Below are 23,653 nucleotides of genomic sequence, written 5' to 3' on the forward strand. Positions count from 1 at the left end.
AATCTAGTTAGAATCTTAATGTATATGAAAAGCACAATTGGACATTCTTGCGAACCTTATTCTCAATGATGTCCCTTTGTGGCAGGGATATACCTTGATTTTCACAATGGCCTCACCTTAAAAAATAAAAGTACAAACAAAAACTGCAGGCCAACAGAAAAAAGACTGCATCCCAGAAGTTTCAGTACTGTCATGCATATGAGAGTTTAGAAAAGCATTGGCAGTAAATCATTGTAAAATCATGCAAAAGAAAGTTTCTTTCGGGAGATTAAAAAGATGGTCAAAAGCTGCATAGCTTCCTTTAACCATATGCGCCAAGAATATCGCGGGAAATCAGAAATAAATTCTTAAAAGGGGGCCAAGTCCTCTCTATAATGGTAGCTAAAGAATTGTTCAATGCTGTCCTACTATTAAGCATCAAGCAACACTTTTCTCACACTCTTACTGTGTGTTTATGACAGATAAAACAAAACAATAAGGTAATCTCCAAATCCAATGATCATTTTCTTTAGATTACTAAGGGAATTTTATCAGTTTCTATGCCTTTCTAGTAAGAAATATAGTACCATACTTTAGGCCTGCACACACATATATATAGAGATTGTTATACCTTGGATTATTTTATTAAGACTTTGGTTAGGCACGATGAATTAGCTAGCTACATATGTTTATTCTTCATGTCTTTTTCTGGAGCATGCAGGCCGGCAAAGACAAAGATCATGTCTTGGGGTTCCATTTGTTGATTCATATTCATATAAGTGCTTTTTTTAACTTTATTTTTGAATAAAAGTTTCCTTAAATTCGCCTAAAAAGAAGAACCCATTTATTTTTCTCTGTTTCTTGCTTATGCTCCTGGCACGTTCACAGAAGATTAATGGAGAGTAATCAAGTTGGTGCAGAAGTTAGAAGAATTCATGTCATTTACTTCCTTAGTCGAAAAGGTAGGATTGAGCAGCCTCATCTCATTCGAGTTCATCACCTCTCAAGAAATGGTGTACATTTGCGAGGTAAGTTCATTTTCTTCAAGGCATCATCATCAAATATTCCCCACACTTTTTCTTTCTTCAACCAACAAACAGAAACATCAACAGGCATACAAAGCACGATACATAGATTTGTGTATATGGTTTTTGTGGCTATATGTATGTATCCTCTATTTGTGACTTTTTGTGCAGTTGCTTCCATTGGTTTTCCTTTTCGGTTTTGGGTTCAAATAAAACCTTTTTCCTTTTCGGTTTTGCTCATGCTATAATAGATGTCAAGAGATGGTTGGGAGAATTGCGAGGAAAGGACATGCCTGAATCATTTTCTTGGTCATACAAGAGGTTTGTGAAAGTATACTTGTTCATCAATTTGATAATTTCTTCACTGCTGCCAATAATATGGGAGCCATAGTTTAGTTAAAGATCAAATGGGATTGAAAAATGCTGCAATTGTTGATTGATATAGTAGTTTTATATGGCAAAAAAAAAAAAGTGGTAGCCTTTCTACATATTTAAAATTTGGATATATATATATATATATATATATTTATATGGTTGGTATATTCAAAGTTTTAAAAGATTCTTGCGTGCAGGAGATACAAAAGTGGATATGTATGGCAAGACCTGCTGGATGAGGATCTCATTACCCCTATCTCAGATAACGAATATGTCCTCAAAGGATCGGAAATTTCTTCCACAGCCACAATAGGTAAATCTCTTGAATTAGACCTATTCTAGGTTGAATTAGTAAAAATAACATATGAATGTGGTCAGATTTTCAATCAATTTAAGTTCCGTCCAAAATGTTGTTTTTCTTTGTTTAACGCCAAAAACAACCATTATTTATACAACTTTGAGCTGTGCATCTTTAAAGTCAACATAATTTGTCTATCAATTCAATATAGGTGGTTATGTAGTAATAACATGTATAGTTGATAATTTATACATATTAAAAAAAAGTTGGGAAGGAAATCCAATTATGTTTATTGTACTCTCCAATAATTTTCACTGCTGTATGGTCAACCACTATTTCAGATTCATTTTTCTTAGAAAGGTGAATCAACATAAAGAGAATCCACCTTAGGAGAGAATCATGACATTACTTGAGTGGTGGACTTTTTCCAACTATGGTATGCCAAGGATATTGTACCTTTTATGATCAACTACTTTCCTTGCTGAATTTTTTCACAGAGGATTCACCTAGCGAAAAGAGATATTCAATGCACAAAGAGGAAGAAGACAGTAGTGATCGTATTCCCTCCTCCACTGAAGAAAATCCAGATGATGATCATCATCATCAAGAAACAAAAATGGACCAACCTACAAAAATCTTTTCTCCAGAAATTGAGGAAGAATCACCAACTTTTGGCTCTGAACAGTCATCGACATTGACTGATGATTCGATGAAGACCAAAGATCAGGATCAGGATCAAGAAAAGAATTCTAGTTTCCAGACTCCCAAAGAAGAAATGCATGAAGAAAGTGACAAAAGTGAGGGTTCTTCATACTATTCACCTCTTTCCAGTAAAAGGAACAAGAAGGCCAACAACGTTATGTCTGAAGAAAAAATAAGTGCAGCACCATCTTCATCAGCATCAACCTCATCAACAGCACAACCTTCATTTTCTAAGAGCAGGAGTTATTCAAATGCATCTCATCTGTTCCGAAATTTGATCACTTGTGGAGCTGTGGAGACAAATGATTCAGTCATGCTTACAATCAGTCGTCGCAATAAACCACCCGCGAATGCAAATTTGTCATCTTTGGATAAGCAGAATCATGTTTCTAACGGTACCAAGGAGCTACTACAGAAAGGGGACAAGTTGGGAGGGTCTCAAAGGATCTTTGGGACTAATTGGAATCAACAAGGACAAAGCAGTGGAAGGTAATCTGATTGACTTCAATCCTTTCTTCTTTTTTTTTTTGTCCTGCTGCCTGGTGAGAAATGATAAATTAACTTAACATATGCAAAGCATAAGAATTAAGTTGTCTACGAAGATATAAGCAATTGGTATAAGTTCTGAAATAAAATTAATGCTGAAGATTAGATGGTTTTGGTTCATGAAACCTTGAGTACATTTTGGTACAGGAAAAGCTTTGATGGGGTGAGGGCTTCACAGAAGAATAATAGCGAATTCAATAACCAGAAGACAAATGCTGCGCACAAGCCTATTTATGGACCGCCCTGCTCGTAAGTTTATGTAACTAAAGCATTTTATTTCCTCAAGTTTTTGTCAATGAATGTTAGATCATTTTATCTCTGCACTTTTGCGTAGGAATCTGAAGAGATTACTATGTGATTAATGCAGGGGAACATTCTACTAAACCTACTTAATCTTACTCTCTGTAACTTGGTCTAATCAACTTAAAATGACTTATTTTCTAATGCAGAATTTGGAATTAGTCAGTAGTTTGGCCTGCTTAAAGGGCACTTCCTTATTCTTTAATGACTGAGAAAGAGCCAAATTAAGCATTATTCTACACATTATGAGGAATATAAACTAAATGACTAGGTGCAGAAAAATTAATTGGACAAACTGCAGATCCTTCACAAATGGTTTGCTAATACTGTATAGTTGACTTGTACAGTTAAACTACTATTATCCTTGACTGCATAAATTACTCTTTTACATTTCTAAATATGACAGTATTAAGAAGAAGTTATATGATCAGCATATATTACTGCATCATGCATGCCGAACACCTGATACAGAGTTGACATTGCATAATTTAAAATGGACATCCTAAAGCTTATTCAACTCAGGTCGACATCATTTAGTTACCATTGGTAATTGCCTCGAAGATCAATTGCAAGGCCCCTGAAATTTGACCTTTTAACTTGTCGACTTTAGAAGTAGTATATAACATGCTTAAGTCAGTTAATCAAAATACATTAATCATTTTGTGTAGTTTATTTACTTGTTCAATCCTTCAATTTAAGAACCCACGAACCAGAATTTGCAGCCAAAAGATCAATGGTTGAAACTGACAAATTCTCCTTGGACAGTTCGTTTCACATGGTCTAATTTCCACAATTTGGATAGCCTGGACCATGAGCAAGCCTTGTATTGATCGATTTGATTTTGCAGGCAATGCGGGAAGCCATTTAAGCCAGAGAAACTGCATGCACATATGAAATCCTGCAGGGGGATGAAGGCCTGGGCGAAATATAGTGGCCCTGCAATTTCTGCTGCTGCTGCTGATAAGCCAGCAGAATCCCCGCAGGAGAATTTGGTCTCTGGCTATTATTTGACTCACTGATACAAGACTTTTTAAGAGTAGATAATCTTCAATTCTTCAAGAATCTGGTTCATTTTGATCGGAAATTTTAGCACTCATCTCTTGAAAGCTTTGCATGTAAATGCAAATGAGCAGAGCGCAGGCAGATGTTTATGAAACACAAACTACATGAGCATTTACATTCCAGTTCGTCACATAAATGGAGGCTGACTGCCAATCAAAGTACATATAAGTTATGACTGAACCTGTATGAGGTGTTCTTCTTCACATCAATTAGTACAATATGCAGGTCCAACGGTCTATATACGAATAGGGTACCCAATCAACTACCCTTTATACAAAATGATAAGAGTATTTGTTTACAAACAAACCACAGATTAGGAACAAAATTTTCAATTGCAGATTTATGAATTTAACTACTGCCAAGGACACTCGGGAGTGTGCCCGTATCACAAGTCACAAAGAACTGGCAATATATTGTTAGAATTCCATGAACTCTGTTGCAAAACATCATATTAGTTCAAAGGAGAGGTTTTCTGAGCAATAGGGTACTAATGTTTTAGCTTTGGATGGAATGAAGCAATTTGGCGCCGTGCTAATTGGTTGGCAAATTATGGAAGGAATTCAGCCAAAAGCATTAAAACTCTTTAACCTATAACGATGGTGAGAATGACTTTTTTATGAGCTTTTGGTGCTATAAACAAATTGTTGCAATTCCAGACTGACATGAATAAAATACAGCTGTGAACTGTCAATGTCATGACAAGTTCAGATTACTCCTGTCAAAAATTCTACATCTCCATCCATATGAGAGGTTCATATCAGTACTGTTTCTAGCATTTAGCAACTATACAAGATTTTGCAGATTTCAAATATAGTTCATAAATTCACATCGTGAGTTCGGTAAACTCACTTCTGGACATTATCACTTTAGATTTATCAAGAGGAGAAAATCATGATTACTAAACCCCACCACCTCCTCCCCTAGGCCCCTTTCCCTCCCCAAAATTCCTGTGCGAGACCTAATAATCAACCAATAATCATAACATAGCAGAAGAATTCACATACATTTCCAATCTTAATGAAAAAAAAAAAGCTGTCAAGTTCATCTGTACATCTCAATAATGAAGTATACCCTTCCATATTCAATCAATGGACTTTGACGCTTTTAGAAGCTTTTGAATGCATTGCATTTGCATCCATGACAAATTTTTTGCAAGCAAAACAAGAACACCCTTTTATAGCAGATTGTTAGTGAAAGCAAGTTGAATCAGTTAAGTTAGCAAAAAGTCAATTGTTTCCACTGTAACCTACCTCTTTGAGAGGATTGCTGAATCAACATGATCTAACATAAACCCGTACAGCTTCTTTTTTAAGCCATCTATCCTCTCATCAACTCCATGACCTTGCGGAAATGAATCATCCAACCACTGATTAACCCTCTTAAGCTGTCCAAGGAGACTTGCTGTTTTAGAATCTGCCTCGCCATTCATGAGTCCACAGTCCTTGTCTAAGAAATTTTCCAAATAATTTAGGAACCATCCACGAGATACTAAGAGCAACTTTTCTGCTAAACTTGCAGCATCCTTCAACCCATTTCCCTTGCACCACTCTTCAGTTTCAACAGCTGCCCGTTTTGTCACTGATGGAAGCCGCCTTGAACTTGGAGGCGGATTTTTTGCATTTGAATCTGATACAACTTTATCATGGTTTCTAGGGCTTCTCTTATTTTTTGATGGGGAGTTCTCGGCTTCAATTTTCTTTGGAGCATTTTCTAACATAACATAGAAGCAATTCTGACCACTCTGAATGCCTTTCTTTTCGTCCTTTCTGAGCAAAGAGAATTTTGCAAGATCAGTCTCAACTGCAGCTTGTACCCATGATAAGGCATTCTTGCTTGCAAATTTAGAGCACATTTCTGGTGATGGGGGCTGACTGCTGCAAGAATTGCTGCTTTTGCCCTCAAGAGTCCTGGTTTCAACCAACGCCTCAATCATGGCTGCTGCATTCTGCATATTCCCCTGAAGGTGCAAAAATTGCTCCACCAATTGTCCAGCAGAATCTTTTTCAGATGACTCGCACAGTTGTGCAAACGTGCTGCCAAAAAAAGGAAACATGGAAAATGATCTTCACTAGACAAAATTAAACTTAACAAAAATCGAGAGAAAAGATATCTTGCATCAATCACGTTAAAAGGTATCAAAAAGCTCTTAAGAGTCCTAAGAAAACTGTTATGCAGCTAAAATTTGAGAAGAACATATATGCTGAGCTCAACTTGAGAACATTTCAATTAGCTGAATGGATGAACAGGATAACCCAGGAATTCCAGCTACTTGAAGCCAAGGTTTCTTGTTTTGCACGAAACACTTCACCAAATCATAGGATAAGAAAATCAAAGCCACCTTTTATATCCTACTCATTCCACACAGCAACATATGGTTTTTATGAAAGACTGATGATCTATTTGGATTTGTTGACACATCCCAATATTAAGCCAGTTCTTCACACTTTGGTGCAGCGTACAATGGAATTTCAATTCAATCTAAATATCCGGTGATTTGAAAAATTAGTTACAATTTATATATTGCTTTCAACTGAATGGATGCCCACATTGGACCAACTAATATTCATACAAGAAGAAATTTGCAGAGCAGCTTGAGGACATGAATGCTTAGTTAGGATTGAAGCAAGAAACTCCAATCCTTAGTTAAAAATTGTGCCAAGTTTAACATGGACTTTCAATCTAACATGGAGGAAGTAATACAAAACAACGAAGGAATCATAAGCATAGAAGAAGACCAAATACTCTTGCATCTGCAAGACAAAGTTCCTTTTCAGTTGTAAGTGAGAACTTATGTGCCTTTTCTCTTTTTCTTCAGTGAACGAGAGAGATAATTTTGTGCCGACATATGAAGATGATATAAAATAGACACTCCTGCATTAATCAGGCATTTGCAAATTAGAAGGTCAAATTTCTAGTAATAGCAAATAATAACACTAACAGATGCATTGCAGCAGACAGCTATAACAAATATTAGTACCTCATGCAGTGAATGAGACCATCCGCAGCTACAGTTAGAGAAACAGCTATAACAAATACTAGTACCTCATGCAGCGAATGACACCATCCGCAGCGGCTGCATCTTCCATGGCATGTGCAGCAGACAGGAAGGAAATGTTCCTATAAATTCTTACCTCCTGAACACATCATGAATGCATTGAGTACAACAAGCTTCCATGGTATACAGTTCAAAGCCTATATGTTCATCAATATGCATACCTTTCCAAGATTATGGATGGTCAGAGGAACTGACTTGCTTGAGATCTTTGAGTCAGACCAATTTCCAAAACGGAGATCCACCTTCTTAAGTTGAGCTGGTAGAGTTTCATTGTTTGAAGACTTCAGATCTTTCCTAGTAGGTTTGGTTATAAGTTTTGGTGACACTGTCCCATTTTTGGATTTAAGAGGTGAAATGCTTGAATTTTTTGATGTGGAATCCTCAGAAGAACTTTTCTTGCCAGGAAGAACCTACCATGGGACAATAAAGATTTAGGAAAATTCAAAAATTATCTCAGGCACAGTGGTTAAACATGTAGCATTTGTTCGCCATTACTTTATTTAGAGATTGGTTCCAGATAGTAACTAAAACTTTGCTTTGCCTCTGTCTTGCAGAACTACAAATTAAAACCAGTAACAGAAAAAACAGATACATCCGAGGTCTGCATATTTGATACATCTGAGGTCTGCATATTTTCGCAGGGAAACTGAATCTATCACTTGTCCTTTAAGGATAGATAACCAATAGGTGTACAATAGTGAGTCACCCAGGATATTCGTGAGTGGGTGTAACCCAAAATCAAAGAGGACATGCATATATACTTTTCCTCCTGACCGGAATAAATTTTATGTTGCTCACCGCTCCTTAGGAATATTGGAATTCAACCGTTAACTTTGCCATATCTCATCTGAAGCAACAGTACCACTAATACTCTGCTCCTACTAAAGTACAAGAGTCATCCAAAAGGATTTGGCCCGAGTGTATAAGATCAATAGCATTACCATCCAGAGAAAAAGACGTTTCACTGTTTTATCTATTAATGGCAGAATATGGATGAAAAAAGATGGATCATCTTAGACTTTGCATAGATATTTCTCCTCTAGGCAGTAGTCTCCATAGCCTCCAGCCTATCAATTGCAGTTTATAGCATAATACTGTTTCTAATGGACATAATAAGTTCGACTGCAACAGAGGTGGAAATTTAATACAAGTATTTTGGGAAGATTAACTGCCAATTTTAGATACTACGGGAAATAGCTATACTCTGCCATGCATTTCCTATTCTATACAGGCCCACATTGTTTACACAGTCAAACTCCATCCAAGGAACCAACAACAATTAGAATGGAGAAGGGATAGAGCAACCTACATTAGCCTCAAAGCAGGGAATTATCCAACCAATGACCTCCCAACTCAATTAGCAGAGTATCAAAAAATGGCAAATCGATAGGGTCCTCAATATTTGACAATAATTTTGTAGAACAAAGACCTTCTGGATTCATAAACGCCAATTACACATGTTAAGGGACGAGGCAGTAGGAGGGGAGACAAAACAGAAGCAGCAAAGTAGAACAGACACAAGACAACAGTAATAGCATTTAACCACTAATACAAGTAATTCTCATTTAGAGGTATAACTCACAGATTCCGAGCCATCTTTGGATTTTGACTTTGAAACTGATGTAACGCCCCTATTACATGCAGTGCTATTTACAGAATCTGAAACCAAAGAAACGTTTTTGGGTTTCAGCTTTGACACCGATGCAACACCATTATTGCCTGCAGGGCTCCTTGAAGAATCCAAACCCAAAGAACCCTCTTTGAACTTTGACTTTGATACTGATACAACACTACCATTACCACCAGGGCTCCGATCCCATCCTTTCCTGATCGAATCCAAGCTCAACCTTCTAACCTCCAGCCCACCAACATTCCCATAGCTCAATGAAAGCCTTCTTGATTTCACACCTTCATTATCCAAAACTCCATTCAGTTTCCCCTTTAGATTCTCCTTTGCCAAGGATTTCTTATCAAGCCCCACCTTCTTTTTCACCCTTTTTGAGTCCACATTTTTCCTAACTGTCAAAACATCGCTCGAAATCAAATCCTTTGGCTCCCCTATGCAAGGACGCCTTTTTGGCACCGGTTTTAAGCCGCAAAGCACTGGAACAGGGGAGCCAGAGTCAAGTCTGGTCACATGGATGAATTGACCCAGTTGAATCTTGTCACTCAATATCAACTCTACATCTTCATCTAAGACAGATAAATAGGCTGAGTGCACTGAATCCGATACTCTTAAATAAAACCCCCTACTCTTCCATGGATCATCATCCAATGAAGGTACTATTCCAATCACCTAAAAAGATATCGGCACCCAAATCATCAAACAAAATATGATAAAAATCAAAAACCACCCAAAAATTTACCCACAAAGTAAATAAACATACATAAACAAAATGTCATCACCCAAATCGTCAAAATATTAAGAAAAAAGAAGAAAAAAGTACACACATTTATAAAATTATCACAAAGAAATAACAAAAGCCCATCAGCGTAGCATGTGATGTGAAGGTACAAACTTACAACGACCTATACTTGATATAATCATCCCCATTTTATCCAAAAAAAAAAGGTCCCCAGATTATCCAAAAAAAAGGAAAGAAAAATACAACATATCTGAAATTACAGAAAAGAAAAAGCTTTCCTAATAAATAACGAAATCCCATTAAAAAGTATTCCTGAAAGTCCTGAAATGCAAACAAAAGTATCACAAGAAAATGAATGTATGTTTCCTATCACTGACACGATAAAACTATCACTCAAAATCATTAACAAAAAGTTAATTTATCCCTCATTTTTAAAACTACCCATAAATAAATTTGTAAAATCCCATTAAAGATCAGTCCTCAAAATCTTCAAATGCAAATTATTATGCAATAAAACAAGCATATGATGGTTTTCAGTAGGCACACCTGAAGAAGAGCAGAGCGGTGTTCACCAACAACTTTGGCCTCTTTGTTATCCACATTCTGCAAAAGCTTTAGTAATATACCAGGCTTTAAAGAAGCCATTTTTATTCTTCTTTCCCCCACTCAATACCCAACCAAATTCACACCACTACAGTGAAAACAGACACCGTTAATTTACTCAAGACTCGAGATCATGACCCCAAAGAGGACCCTTTTGGGCCTTCTGCCCTTCTTGGGTGAAACACAAGCACTAAAAAGAAAGTGTTCTTTAAACAATGTGGTACCAGCAAAAGTACAAGATTTAACATAAAGGGTTGCCCATGTCATAATTCACCAACAAATTCATGCTTAGTCTCGGATAGCTGCAGCTACCTGTATATAATTACACAATTAATGATTAATCTCGTATGTACAATTAATTTTACATGGTGACTCGCGAGTTTAAAAGTTTTAAAAAAAAAAAAACTCTTAGCAAAATACTCCCTATTTAGTCAATTTATGATAGTGACAAAGATAAAAGACAAAAGTACAAGACTTTTTGATTCAAGACTGAACATTTTGGCCCGGTGAATTGATAATGGCTCTGGAGGAGTCATATTTGTTTTCTTTTTTGAGTTTTGGGACAAGTGTCGAATTGGGAAGTGGTTTTTGCTGGCAGAGGAAACAGAAGAAAGGCCGTATATTATATGACGAGTGCTACAGGGTACCAGGACACATCAAAATTGCAGAGAGACTGTAACCGACTGAGGAGAAAGAGAAAGATGGGCTCAGGTTACGAGGTTTATACTATAACCAAAAGTATGGGGAAGCCAACAAAGCTGATGACGAAAACAGGGCTATAGATATATAGGGGAGGCTACAGGGTGGTAGTAGTACTTTGGAGTGTTCATTTTTTTAGCTTTGTCGTTTTATTTGATGAATCTGCAGACAAGATTCAGAGGATATGATAGAATTTAAAAGAGAACGTGAGTCCCTGTCCATTTATATACCCGAAATGCCCTCTTCCCAATTATTTTCTTTTTTCCTTTTTTTTTTTTCCAAACTTCTCTGGTAATAAAAGAATTTTTTAGAATGATTATTATATTGTTTTTTTGTGGGGTAACGTATGTGAAATAAAAAAATAATTTATAATTATAAAAATAAAAAATATTTTTTAATATAAAACAAATAATTTTTTGCAAGTAATAAATAGTCCATCCAAACACACTCGTGTAATTCTAATCTACTACTATACAGATATAAAAGGATGTTTTTTATACGTTACTTTATAAAAAATGAAGGTTATTTGAAAAAAAATTTTGATTAATTATTATGGTACTTTTTTTTGTAATCTTCATTTCAATTACTTTGTAAAAACGTGAATATACGATGAAATAATTGTTGAACTCCAATTTAAACTTGTTTTCAAAACTCTTTTTTTTTTTTTTAGGAAAAGAGCCGTGCAAGTAAAGGTGAACCATTTTTGGGAAACTTGTGTTCCGTTGTTTGGTGTCCTTGGTCATTTAATTTGTCATTTCCAAAAAGATTAAAATATTAGTTGTTTCGGAAGTAAAATCATTTGAATTTAATGCATCTCATTGACCAATTACATAAGAAGTCATTAGCTAAGGACAAAAATCACCTTGGCAAGCTAATGTTAGCACTCAACTTAGGGGTTGTGAGGACTCGAACATCGCAGATTGTCAACATTTACATGAGTACTTGAACGGGTCATAAGTACTTGAACGGGTCAACCCTTAGACAGGAAAATTTTTTAATTCAAAATTTTCTATGCCACTAACCCAATGTTTAATGTGCAATTTGCAGGTCAATAATCGGATATCAGTTGATGTTGAAGCTAGTTATTACATTACCATTGTACAAAACATAAATTTTATATATTACTAGTTCTTAACCCGTTGCTTAATGGGACTACACATAATTTTTTGAAAGACTTTAGAAAAAGAAAACTATAAATGATTGATAAGAATATTTAGTAAGACCCAATTGATACGAATATATATATATATATAAGGCGAAAATTAATAAATTGATTGAAAGTTAGTAGAAATAAGGAAGTGAAAAAGAAAAGGAATTAATTGTTACCAAAAAAAAAGCAAAAAGAAATAAAATTAAAAAAAAAATTAAAGAAGACTATGTAGCAAAAAGATAAATAGTACACTTGAAATTTATGTATGCCAAGTATTGATTCAACTAAGTGTTAATCCACATTAGCAAGCCAAGTATTGATTCAAAATTTATGTATGCAAAAAAATAGTGCTGATTCAAAAGATGAAGGGCCCAAGAGAATAAATGAGTGATAATTGAGTATTATTAATTAAGCTCACACATCTCCTTTTTGTTGCCACGTTACATAACCCATGAATGTCTTGAAATAGTACTTGACGGTGGAGCATGCAAAAGTATAATGATTCTAAATAGTAAGGGAAAATGATCCTTTACACCTACAGTATCTCGGACGTGGAAGAAATTTGGACAAAAAATCTCAGCGGCCATTAAATTATTGGTCGGATCATATTTTGATCATCAAACTATCTTTCATCAGTAATTGACTACTAAATAATTTAATTAGTAAACACGTGACCATTTAGTCGATAATTGCTCTTAATCTGTGAAATTAGCAGTACACATGACAAAGTGCAGAGGCAATTTTATTCAACAATTATGTGACCATATTTCATAGATTAACTGCTAATTTCACAGATTAAAAGGAATTATCGATTAAATAGTTACGTGTTTACTGATAATGTTGTTTAGTGGCTACTTATTGATGAAAAATAGTTTGATGGTCAAAATATAATCCGATCAATAGTTTAATGGCCGCTGAGATTTTTTACTCAAGAAATTTTGAAACCACATGTGCTAAAAATCATGATTAATTAGTTCACGGATTTAATGTTTGCTATGTATTCTCTCCCTTTTTTTTTAGGTCCATCTACTTAAAGTTGCAAGGGAGATTAATGAGAAAGGGATGCAAGATCTCTTTCTTTTGCAATTCTTAGAAGTGAACATGAACCTCTACCTGTTTGAACTTGTGATGTTTAGTGACTAGACAACCACTATTCCTACCAATCTTAATACTATTAATAAGTTTTGAATCATTCTTCATCTCAATTTTTTTTTTTAAAAAAAACTTCATATAAGTATATAATTTTAAGACGTGTAACTATTTACCATCTCTCTCTTGGGATGAGTTCAAAATTATTAGCAAAATAGAAATGATTGGAAAAGGGAACAATCAATTTGGTTGAAACACATGAAAATTTTGATGCAATATATGAAGGATAAATTTTATATATACTGACAGTGTATACACTATCACCGTTAGTTAGATTTATGACACATACACAAAAATTGAATTTTAAATTCAAATTTTGCATTGTTGTCAGTAATCTAATCCTGACAGTGTATACACTATCAGTATAAAAAAGATTAATCCATATATGAATGAGTTTATTGGGTATAAAAATTATCTAGAAAAAGTTGATTTTTTATCACTCATTGTAATATTTTTGTAATACAATGTATATAAAATAAAATGATTGAAAAAATGTATTTCACAAATTATAAAAAAAAAATTCTTAAGTAGTATATATATCAAAACTCAAAACCAACACAGAGGCCAGTAGGAAATTCCATTCCGGGGATAAAATGGTAAGTTGGCTAAATACCTGCCACTTTCACCAGCTTCATGCTGCGAGTCCTGTAGTACTATGTTGATGAAAACGCAAGTCACGACCAAGTCAAGAAAATGAGTGATGGGTTGATACTTGGTCCGATGTATATTTTGCTTGGAGCTGAAAATGTCAGGAGGGGGGGGTTCAGACTTCGGACAGCGACGCCATGTTTAGATAAAAATCGGCTTTTCGGTGCCCCGCTTCCAACTCTTCATGAATTCTGTATCTTACCCCTGCAATTTGAGGTGTTTTCTCTTGAGAAAGGGTTAATTTTAGAAACATCTCCCATGCTCCTAAAGTTTTAAAAATTGTATTTACCTCCCCTGTCATATGATGTGATTAGATATTTCAACTAGAAGCATTGAAATGACAAAAGTTACTCTCTACCATTTTAAAGTAGCAAAAGGTTGGGAAAAGATTAAAAAATCCGACAAGCTAAAATATATAAAAAAATAATAACTTAAATATTTTTCTCCCTATTTGTTGCAAAAATCTTTTTTTTTTTTAGTGTTCGTTTTTGCCACAATCAATCTCCAAGAATTTTCCTTTTAATTTTCCTGTTTGCGGCGAAATTTTTGTGTCCCTTTGCTGTTAAATCTTGCTCTTAACTTCCTTCTTCTTGTAATCAATCTCTTGAACCTTTTTTCTTTTTATAATGTTGAAGTAGTTTCAAAAGTTTCCCTTACACGTAACAAATTCTCTAGTCATGAAGCAAATAATTTTGTTATTTATTGCACTTACATTTTCTTATATTCTAAATTTAATATTCCACCTTATTTGTGATTTTTTTTCATATTTCATCGTTCATAAATCAAATTGCATGAGGGTAAAAGTGAAAAGATAATATAATCTCTCTCATCCAATGCATTTCTGAATATTACTTTTACACATAAGGAATGATTATATAACACAAATTGTCATTTAAGGGGAGCTATATGAGATTTTTGAAACTTCAGGGGAGTTGAGTGATATTAGAATAAACCCCAAGGGAGATTTCTAAAATTGACCCTTTGAAAAATTGAGAGGAATTTCTATTTCCTCCTTAATCAATAATCATAATAGCAATTTCTTAATAAAAAATAAAATTAGATAATAAAACATTTTTAAAAGTTCTTTTCGACAATTTGTTAAGAAGACCTAAACAAATGACACCGGTAAGCATGTTTGGTTATCCTTATTCTCACAAGTGTATTTGTATAGGAATTTTCTGCCAGAAAATTGTTTGCTTGCATTAGAAACACATTTTTATTTTTCTAATCACTTTTTTATTTTACATACATAATATCACAAAAAATGTTTCAATAATTATTCTAAATAATCACCTATCCAAACACACCCATTTATATGCTATGTGCGTTTTGGAGTCTCGCTAACTCTTATATACTTTAGCTAAAATGTCATAATAATAATAATAATCAAGACTTTGTTGCAGGCTTGTTGCCATTTCTACCTCAATATATTTGCTCTACTTTTCACAATATGTCTAATTTTCTATTTAACAAGTACAATAAATTATACAAATAATTATCTGGCCTGTGGAATTTAATACCCAAGAAAAGAATAGTTGCCATGGTCTGCGGTTGATCTTGGGTGATAGAAGGAAACAATCTTTTGTTCATTTTCACTAACCGAGTCATTGAATATGCGATTATTTTTAAAAAAATTTATATTTGTATCACAAACATTTTGTTCTTATTATCATATTTTTTAATTATCTTTTCATTTTACGTAAATCATATTACGTTATATTATAAAAAGCGTTATAATAATTATTTCAAATAATAATTTATTCAAACCGAACCACTTAATATAAAATCTATTAAAATATAATAGCTAGCTGTCAACAAGTTTGTGGTGAGATTTCGAATTCCCAAAATTGGTCCAAGTACATCACAACATTCTTGGCCTTAACTTTTTTTTCTCGTTTCACCAACTAAAAAGGTTATCGGATTATCAATCTTCATAGAATCTGCCACAGTAATGGACATGGAAATCAAACATATGATAGTTTGTAAATTTCTTTCAACTTGAATTTCCAAGTTTTGTTGAAAAGGAAATTACAACACTTGAAACAGACTAGTATTTCCTCTTTTTCAATTGTTGAAAAAAAAAACAGAAAGAGAAAAGGGTTGTAGCCAAGGAGAAGACAATTTTGTACATATGTACCATTTTTCCATTCAATCTTCAATGTGAAATGTTCCTGAATGATACTATCATATCATTTTTAAACACAAGAAGGGATATTGGTACCCCAATTTTTATTGTTGGACTCTACTTGCTCTATATAAGGAGGATGAAGTGTTAAATGAATAAAAAAAAAAGGAATCAAATATCAATATATTTATTTGTTCAGAAATCTTAATAAATAATAACTTCTGGTTGTAAGTTGTAACACTATATGTTAGTGGTTGGCCGGTAAGATTATATTGACTTTGCCTATTCACCTTTTTTTTTAAAAAAAAAGTTCCAATAGATTATTAAATTCATCAAAGATTATTTATTAGATTATGACATTTGCATTAAAAAGAAGAGATTGCAAAAAGGAAAGCCCACCACATCGCAAGCAACCGACACAACTAATTAATTAAATCTACTAAATATATAGCTGTATTTTGAGAAATCCAACAGGTAGCTCTTTTTTTTTTTTTTTTTCCAATTCTTGTGTTGCTTATCTTTTTAGGACAAATTCAACAATTTGGAAAGTTGAATCACTTAAGTAAACACATTGGAATCAAAAATTTTTTTAAAAAAAAGAAGAAAAAGAAACCAAGCTAAAGGAGCATATCCTAATAAATTACAACCACTTTCATCATAATTTTCATATACAATACAGAACAACTCATTTCGACAGTGGCATGGAAAATTTGTTCAAAACGTCTCCTTTATTTATTAAGTAAAATTTTTCATCATTCACTTTTAAAATATTAATTTTATGTCATTTACAAATTCAAGTAAGCAAAAAATGGTCCAAATCTAAGTTCTCGATCACTTTTTACCTTGAATCCATTGCATAATTCAGACGTGGTCATTTTTCAGGGACAAAGAGATTAGATATCATTTGTAGTTAAACAAATGACTTGATACATATTCATTTTTGTCTCTTAAAAAGTAAAATTTGACCCAAAAATTATTTTTTCTCTGAAAAACAAAATCTGACCCGATCCATGTTCATTTTTTTTTTTTTTGTCTCTAAACAAATGGGATTCGATCTTTTTGTGCCTAAAAAATGATAGCATATGAGTCACATGGTGATTTTACATTAAAAAGTAGTTGAAAACCTAAGTTAAGACCAAAATTTACTTACTTGAATTTATAAAGGACATAAAATTAATATTTTAAAGTGAATGACAAAAAATTTCATTTAGCGATTAAACTATTTTCCCTATTGATATCTATGAAAATGAGTTTTTTTCAGCTAAGAACCACTTCATATCAAGCAAATAATGGCTTGGTTGTTCTGTACAGAAAGCCCGTTGACACTCCATGGCCCATGTTGCTCCTGGTTTTTTTTTACTTGATGATTTCAGTGGCCTTGCTGTTCTAGCCCTGGTGACCCAGCTTTGTTTGCATTTTGGTCATCAATGTCGCATATCTTTCATTACCAGACCAGATATTATTGATTTTATTATGGAAATAAATAATTTATGTACAGGTAGAACTACAGTTAAATATCTTTTTCGTTTTTGTTTATCATAAGGGTAGATGAAGGTGGACAAATGCTTTTTTTTTTAATATATAATTATGAAAACCTATATCTATTTCAATCTCATCTACCCGATGGATTGAGTCAAGTTTGAAGTTACCACATTTCTTTCAGACAGCAATCACTATGTTTAATTGTCGCTTTTGTCATTGATAGGGGCTCTTCCATTTCTACTAAAAATTAGGGGTAGAACCCACCAAATTTATATCACTTAAAAGTCTCTCACTACTAATATTTTTAGAGTAAATTTTATTTACACTAATAGTGTATATATTGTATTTTTATAATTCATGATATATGTGTAAAAGTTGAATTTTAAATTCATATTTTACATAATTATAATTTATCCAACGCTAATAGTGTACATACTGTCAGTGTAGAAAAGATTAATACATATTATTATTCAGCTTCTTGATTCCTTGGGCTTAAAGGCGAGAAAACTAACAAATCATCCTAAGCGTGAACCATGAAGAGATTTAATAGATAGAAATGATATGGTGGGTCGTGAATTGTAATTGACGTGGTTCAATTTGAGTCATTAATTTTAATTTATTCTAAAAAGGATACTTGCTGCATCTTAAATTACTTTTTGCATTTTGGGATTCCAATTTTTTAAGAAATAGTGGATTGATGATGATGATGTTAATAGATTTGTTTCCAAAATTATCATCGAAAATTCAAATTTTAAATTTGAATTTAGTGTGAAATATAGATAAAAGTGGGGATAACATTAAAAAAAAATCAAAACTAACCTTTTTGACTTTGTAAGATAAGAGTGGAGACAACATTAGAAAAAAAATCAAAAGTAATATTTTTGACTTTGGTAAGATAACAAACATTTCGAGATATCTCAAAATGAAAAATATAACACTTTTAATAGAACGGATGGGAATAGATTTGAGCACCTTAGTTTAGACCATTCTATGGGGCATTTTGAAGACTCACCATCCATTTGAAGATACGGTGGTTGTAGATATTGCAAAGAAAAGGGTAAAGAGCCCATTGGATTATTCATATTAACATAGACAGAAGTAGAAAATTTAAGTTGAAGGAGCGAATATTAACATATTTAAACCAATATGTATAATATAAAATATTTTAAAGTTTTTTGTGGAGGCAAAAGTTTAAATTATTAATTTTTTTAAAAAATATTTTCAATTTAAAAAATAGAGTTCTTCTCTGGGCAATTAAGTTCGTTCTTCAACTCAGCCTTCTCTTGATACAGCTCTTTATCCAAAGCCCAACAAGGATAGAAGGTTATTTGAAATAATTACTATTATAACACTTTTTTGTGATATAATGTATGTGAGATAAAAAGATAATTGAAAATTGTGTTTATAATGTAAACAGACAAAATTTGAAATTTTTTTTTTTTGACAAATCTTGATAACCAAACATACTCAATAGCTTTCCCAGTTACAGCAATGAATAACCCAAGCCCTGCATCCTTGTATAATCTTTGCATTCTTTTGAAATTGTATAATTACCTTGAGCTTTGGACTTGAGACTAAAAAACGACCAACTTTTGTCTCCTATTCTTCATGCTAATTACATGAAATTTAGGTCTTGTGCTCAGAAATCAGAGCATTTCCCAAGTTAAAGGAAAAATATGGTAAGTCACATATATCTATGCATTCCCAAGTTAATCAGTGATCTTGTAATATTTTTTTCACCCATATTTCTTTTCTGCGTACTATTATAATGATAAAATTTCTTTGTCGAGAAGGTTTTGATCCAGTGATAACGGTTGAAACTTCACGGATTAAAAGTAGTTTTTACATTCTCTTTGGTTCTTTAACATTGCAAAAGTATTCCTCTATCTATTATTACTACAACCACTCCATCTTTTCTCATGTTGTACTTTAGGATGAAATGCATGGCTGCATTTTTTCCTGTTGTATGATTAAAAAAGTTAAGAGTACTAATAACATCTTCTTATACCCAATTCCTTTTCTGAAATTGCAGTTAAAGGGCATGCTTGAGATGTGCAATAAGTGATTAACAATGCACAAAGACAAACTATTGGATAAAAACATCAAAATTTGATGCTCTCTCAAGCAAGACGAAGAAACTTTATGATGATTTAGATTTCGACTTTCATATCTGTAACACAAAAAAGAACGGCCTTTTGGACCTGTTCCTGGGCTTAAGTACAGTGCAATCCAAGTTTAACAACACCACTTTGTAACCCATACATTCTAAACTCAATTAATCACTAAAGCGTCAATTTTATCTTCAATAAGCAACTGATATTTGTCCTCCAAGATTAGCTTCTGACATAATTGTTATGGAGTGTAAGTATCATCTACACAAAATAGATTCAACCTCTGTTTTAAAACTCGGACCGGACCGGCCGGTTGAACCGGGAACCGGCCAGGTAGCCGGTCCGAGTCACATTAAAAAACCGGAAATTTAAAACCCGGTCAAAAACCGGGTTTGATCGGGAAAAAACCGGTTTTCCGGTTCAACAGTAATTTTTTTAAAAAAAATTCAAACTTTTTAATATTATGTTTTGACCCCCTAAATTATTAAAACTTATTGATATACCTCAAATATTTGATACTTTATAAATATTGTCCTAAAATTTGATGTTATTTTTTAATTAAATTCATAATTTTAATTCTAAACTTGTTAATATTTATTAAATAATATAAATTGCTACTTGATTGTTCTAATTTTTTTATATTTTCTTGTTAAATATATTTGAAACATCAAATATCTATAAATATACCTTTATTAATATCAATATATTATTAGATATTATATATATAATATTTTAATTTTTAAATAATTTTTATTTATGACGTCATCCGGTTCGACCCCTATCGACCCCCGGTCGAACCCATTGACCCCTGACCTCGGCCGAGTCACTATCCGGTCCGGTTCTGAAAACATAGGATTCAACAAGCACAAGTGCACTAGCTTCCGTTAATTAAAAAAGGGTTATAAACAAAAAAGCTCCTTGTGGTATACTTAATACATAGAAAAGTCTCCCCGTGGTTTCAAAACATATAAAATGACACCTCATGTTTTGAACTAAATTGTAAACTTACAGAATTCGTTAAACTTAACGGAATCCGGTAAACTTAATGATAAATTTAACGGAATCCAGTAAGTTTAACAACCGAAATTGTCATTTTCATTAAGTTTCTATTAGTTTATAATATAGTTCAAAACATGAGGTGTCATTTTATATGTTTTGAAACCACGGGGGACTTATTTGTGTATTAGGTATACCACATGAGACTTTTTTGTTTTTAACCCATTAAAAAACCAGGTCTATTAATTCTCTTTTCAAGTAGCTTCGGTTAGTTTAAAAACCAGGTTAATTTATTGTCTTTTGAAGTCTTTCCCATTCCCTTCGCCAATCACCCTTTAAATGGTAAAAAATTGCAACAGAAAAAGAATATTTGCTTCAACTTTACTAATCGCACGGTGCACTGGTCCTATTAGTTGCGGTTACCTACCTCATAGGGAGGTGGCAGAAGGGCTACATCAATGATAATTGCATCAGTAAGTAGGACAACGAAGGGTGGCCAGCTTAATACCAATCTTGTTTTTGGGGTTAACTTCATCAATGGTAGAGATGAATTTCAACCAAAACTAAACCAAATGAGGAACATATATCATACATTTGCCACCAAAATTTTCTCACTTCCAAACGGTACAAAATGTCAACTCCAGTCCAGAGTTTAGTCTAATGAGTCTGATGACACCAAAGGAGTAGGAATGGCCCGGATCAATAGACCTTCCAAGAAAACTGACATGCCACCTTTTGAACAGTGATGAATGAATGGCCTGCACATTTTGGCAGATAAAAGACCCTTGCTGATCAAACCACCATTCATCATTATATACTAGGCACTAGCCATGAGTTTTATTTATTAGGCAAACCCTTGTGGATTCGAAATCCTATATTACTTTGTTCAAGAAACAGCTCCATTACATTAATTTGCTCTAGGAAATGGGAAGTGAGTCCAAGCCAAATAAATTCCACTATGATTTATCCATGTCAAAGAGGACTCGAAGATCATTGAATCTCGTTGAAGATGATCATGATCAAGGCTCATTTCAAGCATGGCATGGAGAAGAAGAATGTGCCCTGGAATTTGCCATTGGGGATGAAGAAAAGGGCAGCATTAGTTTGAGTGAAGCATCGGAAAACGACCAAAAGAAGAGCTTGAAGCAGCTGATCGGTGGAAGGAGCCTTAGCCAACATTTCTCACAGGAAGAGCCACAGCTTCAATTGGTTGTTAAACAGCATGATCAAGAAGGACTGAATGGATTGAAGTTCACAAGGATGGTGAGTCGTTATGCAAAAGCTTTAAGCCATTTGATCAAGCTTAAGCGAAAACAACAAATGGGGCTTTACAAGAAACCAGTTCTTCCATTGACCAATTAAGTTGAAATCTGTAGAAACTAAGCAGAAATTATATGCTTAATAGTCTTGGCTGCAGCTGAATCTGCGTCCTGCTTTGATTTGCAGCCCACAAATTAATTCTGCTGCCATCTTGTTTTATTTATTGTTTGGCTTGTAATATTACTTTTTTGCAACTATAAATTTATGATATACTATTAATACTTTATAATTTTCTCATCCCAGCTATTGAGTTTTACCTTCTTATCTTCACCATGTGCATGTTTTAAATCTTTGAATTTGCTTCAATTCTACTTTTTTTTTTTCCCAGAATCGATAAAAAGTTCTATTGATAATAAGATTAAAATTACACTGTGAGTACCGGCTCATATTGAGCTATATAAAAGTCTACTAAAACACTGAGCTTATATTAATTGATTAGCAGCATTTGTATGTCCAGTCAGTACCAAATTACATTTGGACGAAGCGTTGCTAGCTGGTGTACCATAACCCGAATCGCAAACTGGTGTGTTGATAAAACAGCCAATTAGGAATGAATAGAAAGACTGTTAGTCCTCTCTTACATTAGCTCATATTCATGAAATCAAAATTTGGGCAAGCTAAAAGTTTAATTTGTGGAGATGCTTTCGATCAATAAATCTACTGATTAACTGTTTCAAATCCAAGATTGTCAACATAGCTTCAAATACAATTTGCTGCTAATTAACGTGTAAACTCCTTTTTCTTAATCCTTTGTGTCATCAATTTAATTAATTATGTTCGTTTTGTTTTTCTAATAAAGTCTTTCCTAAGTTTTTTCTTAGCAGGAGTTTTTTGTTTTTCCTGGAATTCCTAGTGAGAATTTTCAATTCCCCTAGGGATTCCTTTGGAAATTTTTGTGTTTTTTTGTTGTTAAATGTTAACTTATTTTAGATCTAGCTATCGGATCTAAATTTTTTTTGGAACTATTGACTTATTTCGATCGATGTCATCATCATTATTGGAGTTTAAAACCATTGATCAGTAAATATGGTGATTGCAGCAACATACACATAAGGGATCTACAACGATTTATCTATTAGAAAATAATTTTGAAATTTCTTGTATTTTTAGATATGTTCATAATTTTTTCAAATCTATTGTATCTATTAAATTGTAAGTCTGTAATTTCTATTGTATGTTTAACCTTCCATTAGAGCAGTAGTAATGTAAATCATATCGTGTTGGATGATTTTCAACAATTTGTTAATGACTTTTACTTTTTATAAACAAAAAAAAAAAAGAAAAAAAGAAGAAAGAGAGCCTTACTTGAACTCCATAGCATTTGGTCCATTGGACTGCTAGCTTAGTCCAATCAAAGGATTGTTTTCTTATTTTTCTAAATATTCAATGCCAAATACCTTAGCAGGCAAGCGTTAACACGACTGAATAGATTAATCGGGAAAAATATATATTTGTCGCAGCTTCTCAACTGCGTGCGTTAAACCAGGAATCTCCCACGTCAGGAGGCCAAGCAGCTTGGTGGAATGCACAGAAAACAAGATGGACTTCTCGTGGATTTCTACTTCAAAACCAAAGGCTAAGCTCCCAAAAGCAGAAAATATGTTGGGAATGCTATAGTTTTACTTTACCACAAGAACATTAGCTCATAGATTTTGAATACTA

At 33.4% G+C, this 23,653-nt stretch overlaps 3 protein-coding genes across 3 annotated transcripts; 2 read left to right on the plus strand and 1 right to left on the minus strand.

The window, feature by feature from the left end:
• Positions 1–874: 874 nt before the first annotated feature.
• On the plus strand, positions 875–4,244 carry LOC113759431. Its single transcript, XM_027302007.1, has 6 exons — positions 875–1,007; positions 1,256–1,325; positions 1,577–1,692; positions 2,175–2,868; positions 3,073–3,174; positions 4,073–4,244. Exons 1-6 carry the CDS (start codon positions 875–877, stop codon positions 4,242–4,244), a joined length of 1,287 nt encoding a protein of 428 aa, XP_027157808.1.
• Positions 4,245–5,288: 1,044 nt separating this feature from the next.
• LOC113763218 lies at positions 5,289–10,435 on the minus strand. Its single transcript, XM_027306965.1, has 5 exons — positions 10,255–10,435; positions 8,925–9,638; positions 7,504–7,752; positions 7,330–7,421; positions 5,289–6,320 (listed from the first exon to the last, which is right to left on the minus strand). The coding sequence occupies exons 1-5, from the start codon at positions 10,351–10,353 to the stop codon at positions 5,534–5,536; spliced, it is 1,941 nt and encodes a 646-aa protein (XP_027162766.1). The 5' UTR covers positions 10,354–10,435; the 3' UTR covers positions 5,289–5,533.
• An 11,047-nt stretch (positions 10,436–21,482) lies between these two features.
• On the plus strand, positions 21,483–22,185 carry LOC113763687. Its single transcript, XM_027307584.1, has one exon. The coding sequence runs from the start codon at positions 21,596–21,598 to the stop codon at positions 22,031–22,033; it is 438 nt and encodes a 145-aa protein (XP_027163385.1). The 5' UTR covers positions 21,483–21,595; the 3' UTR covers positions 22,034–22,185.
• Positions 22,186–23,653: the final 1,468 nt, after the last annotated feature.

This window comes from Coffea eugenioides, chromosome 2 (assembly GCF_003713205.1).
Source record: "Coffea eugenioides isolate CCC68of chromosome 2, Ceug_1.0, whole genome shotgun sequence".
Lineage (NCBI taxonomy): Eukaryota > Viridiplantae > Streptophyta > Magnoliopsida > Gentianales > Rubiaceae > Coffea > Coffea eugenioides.

Bases quoted from the DNA above. Each gene is read 5' to 3' on its own strand.
- LOC113763218 (XM_027306965.1), bottom strand. From the start codon at position 10,353: ATGGCTTCTTTAAAGCCTGGTATATTACTAAAGCTTTTGCAGAATGTG. The intron at 7,753-8,924 runs GTGAGTTATACC...GTCCCATGGTAG, and splicing joins CCAAAGATGGCTCGGAATCT to GTTCTTCCTGGCAAGAAAAG. The intron at 6,321-7,329 runs GTACTAGTATTT...TTTTTTTGGCAG, and splicing joins GGTGTCATTCGCTGCATGAG to CACGTTTGCACAACTGTGCG.
- LOC113759431 (XM_027302007.1), top strand. From the start codon at position 875: ATGGAGAGTAATCAAGTTGGTGCAGAAGTTAGAAGAATTCATGTCATT. The intron at 2,869-3,072 runs GTAATCTGATTG...ATTTTGGTACAG, and splicing joins CAAGGACAAAGCAGTGGAAG to GAAAAGCTTTGATGGGGTGA. The intron at 3,175-4,072 runs GTAAGTTTATGT...TTGATTTTGCAG, and splicing joins ATTTATGGACCGCCCTGCTC to GCAATGCGGGAAGCCATTTA.
- LOC113763687 (XM_027307584.1), top strand. From the start codon at position 21,596: ATGGGAAGTGAGTCCAAGCCAAATAAATTCCACTATGATTTATCCATG.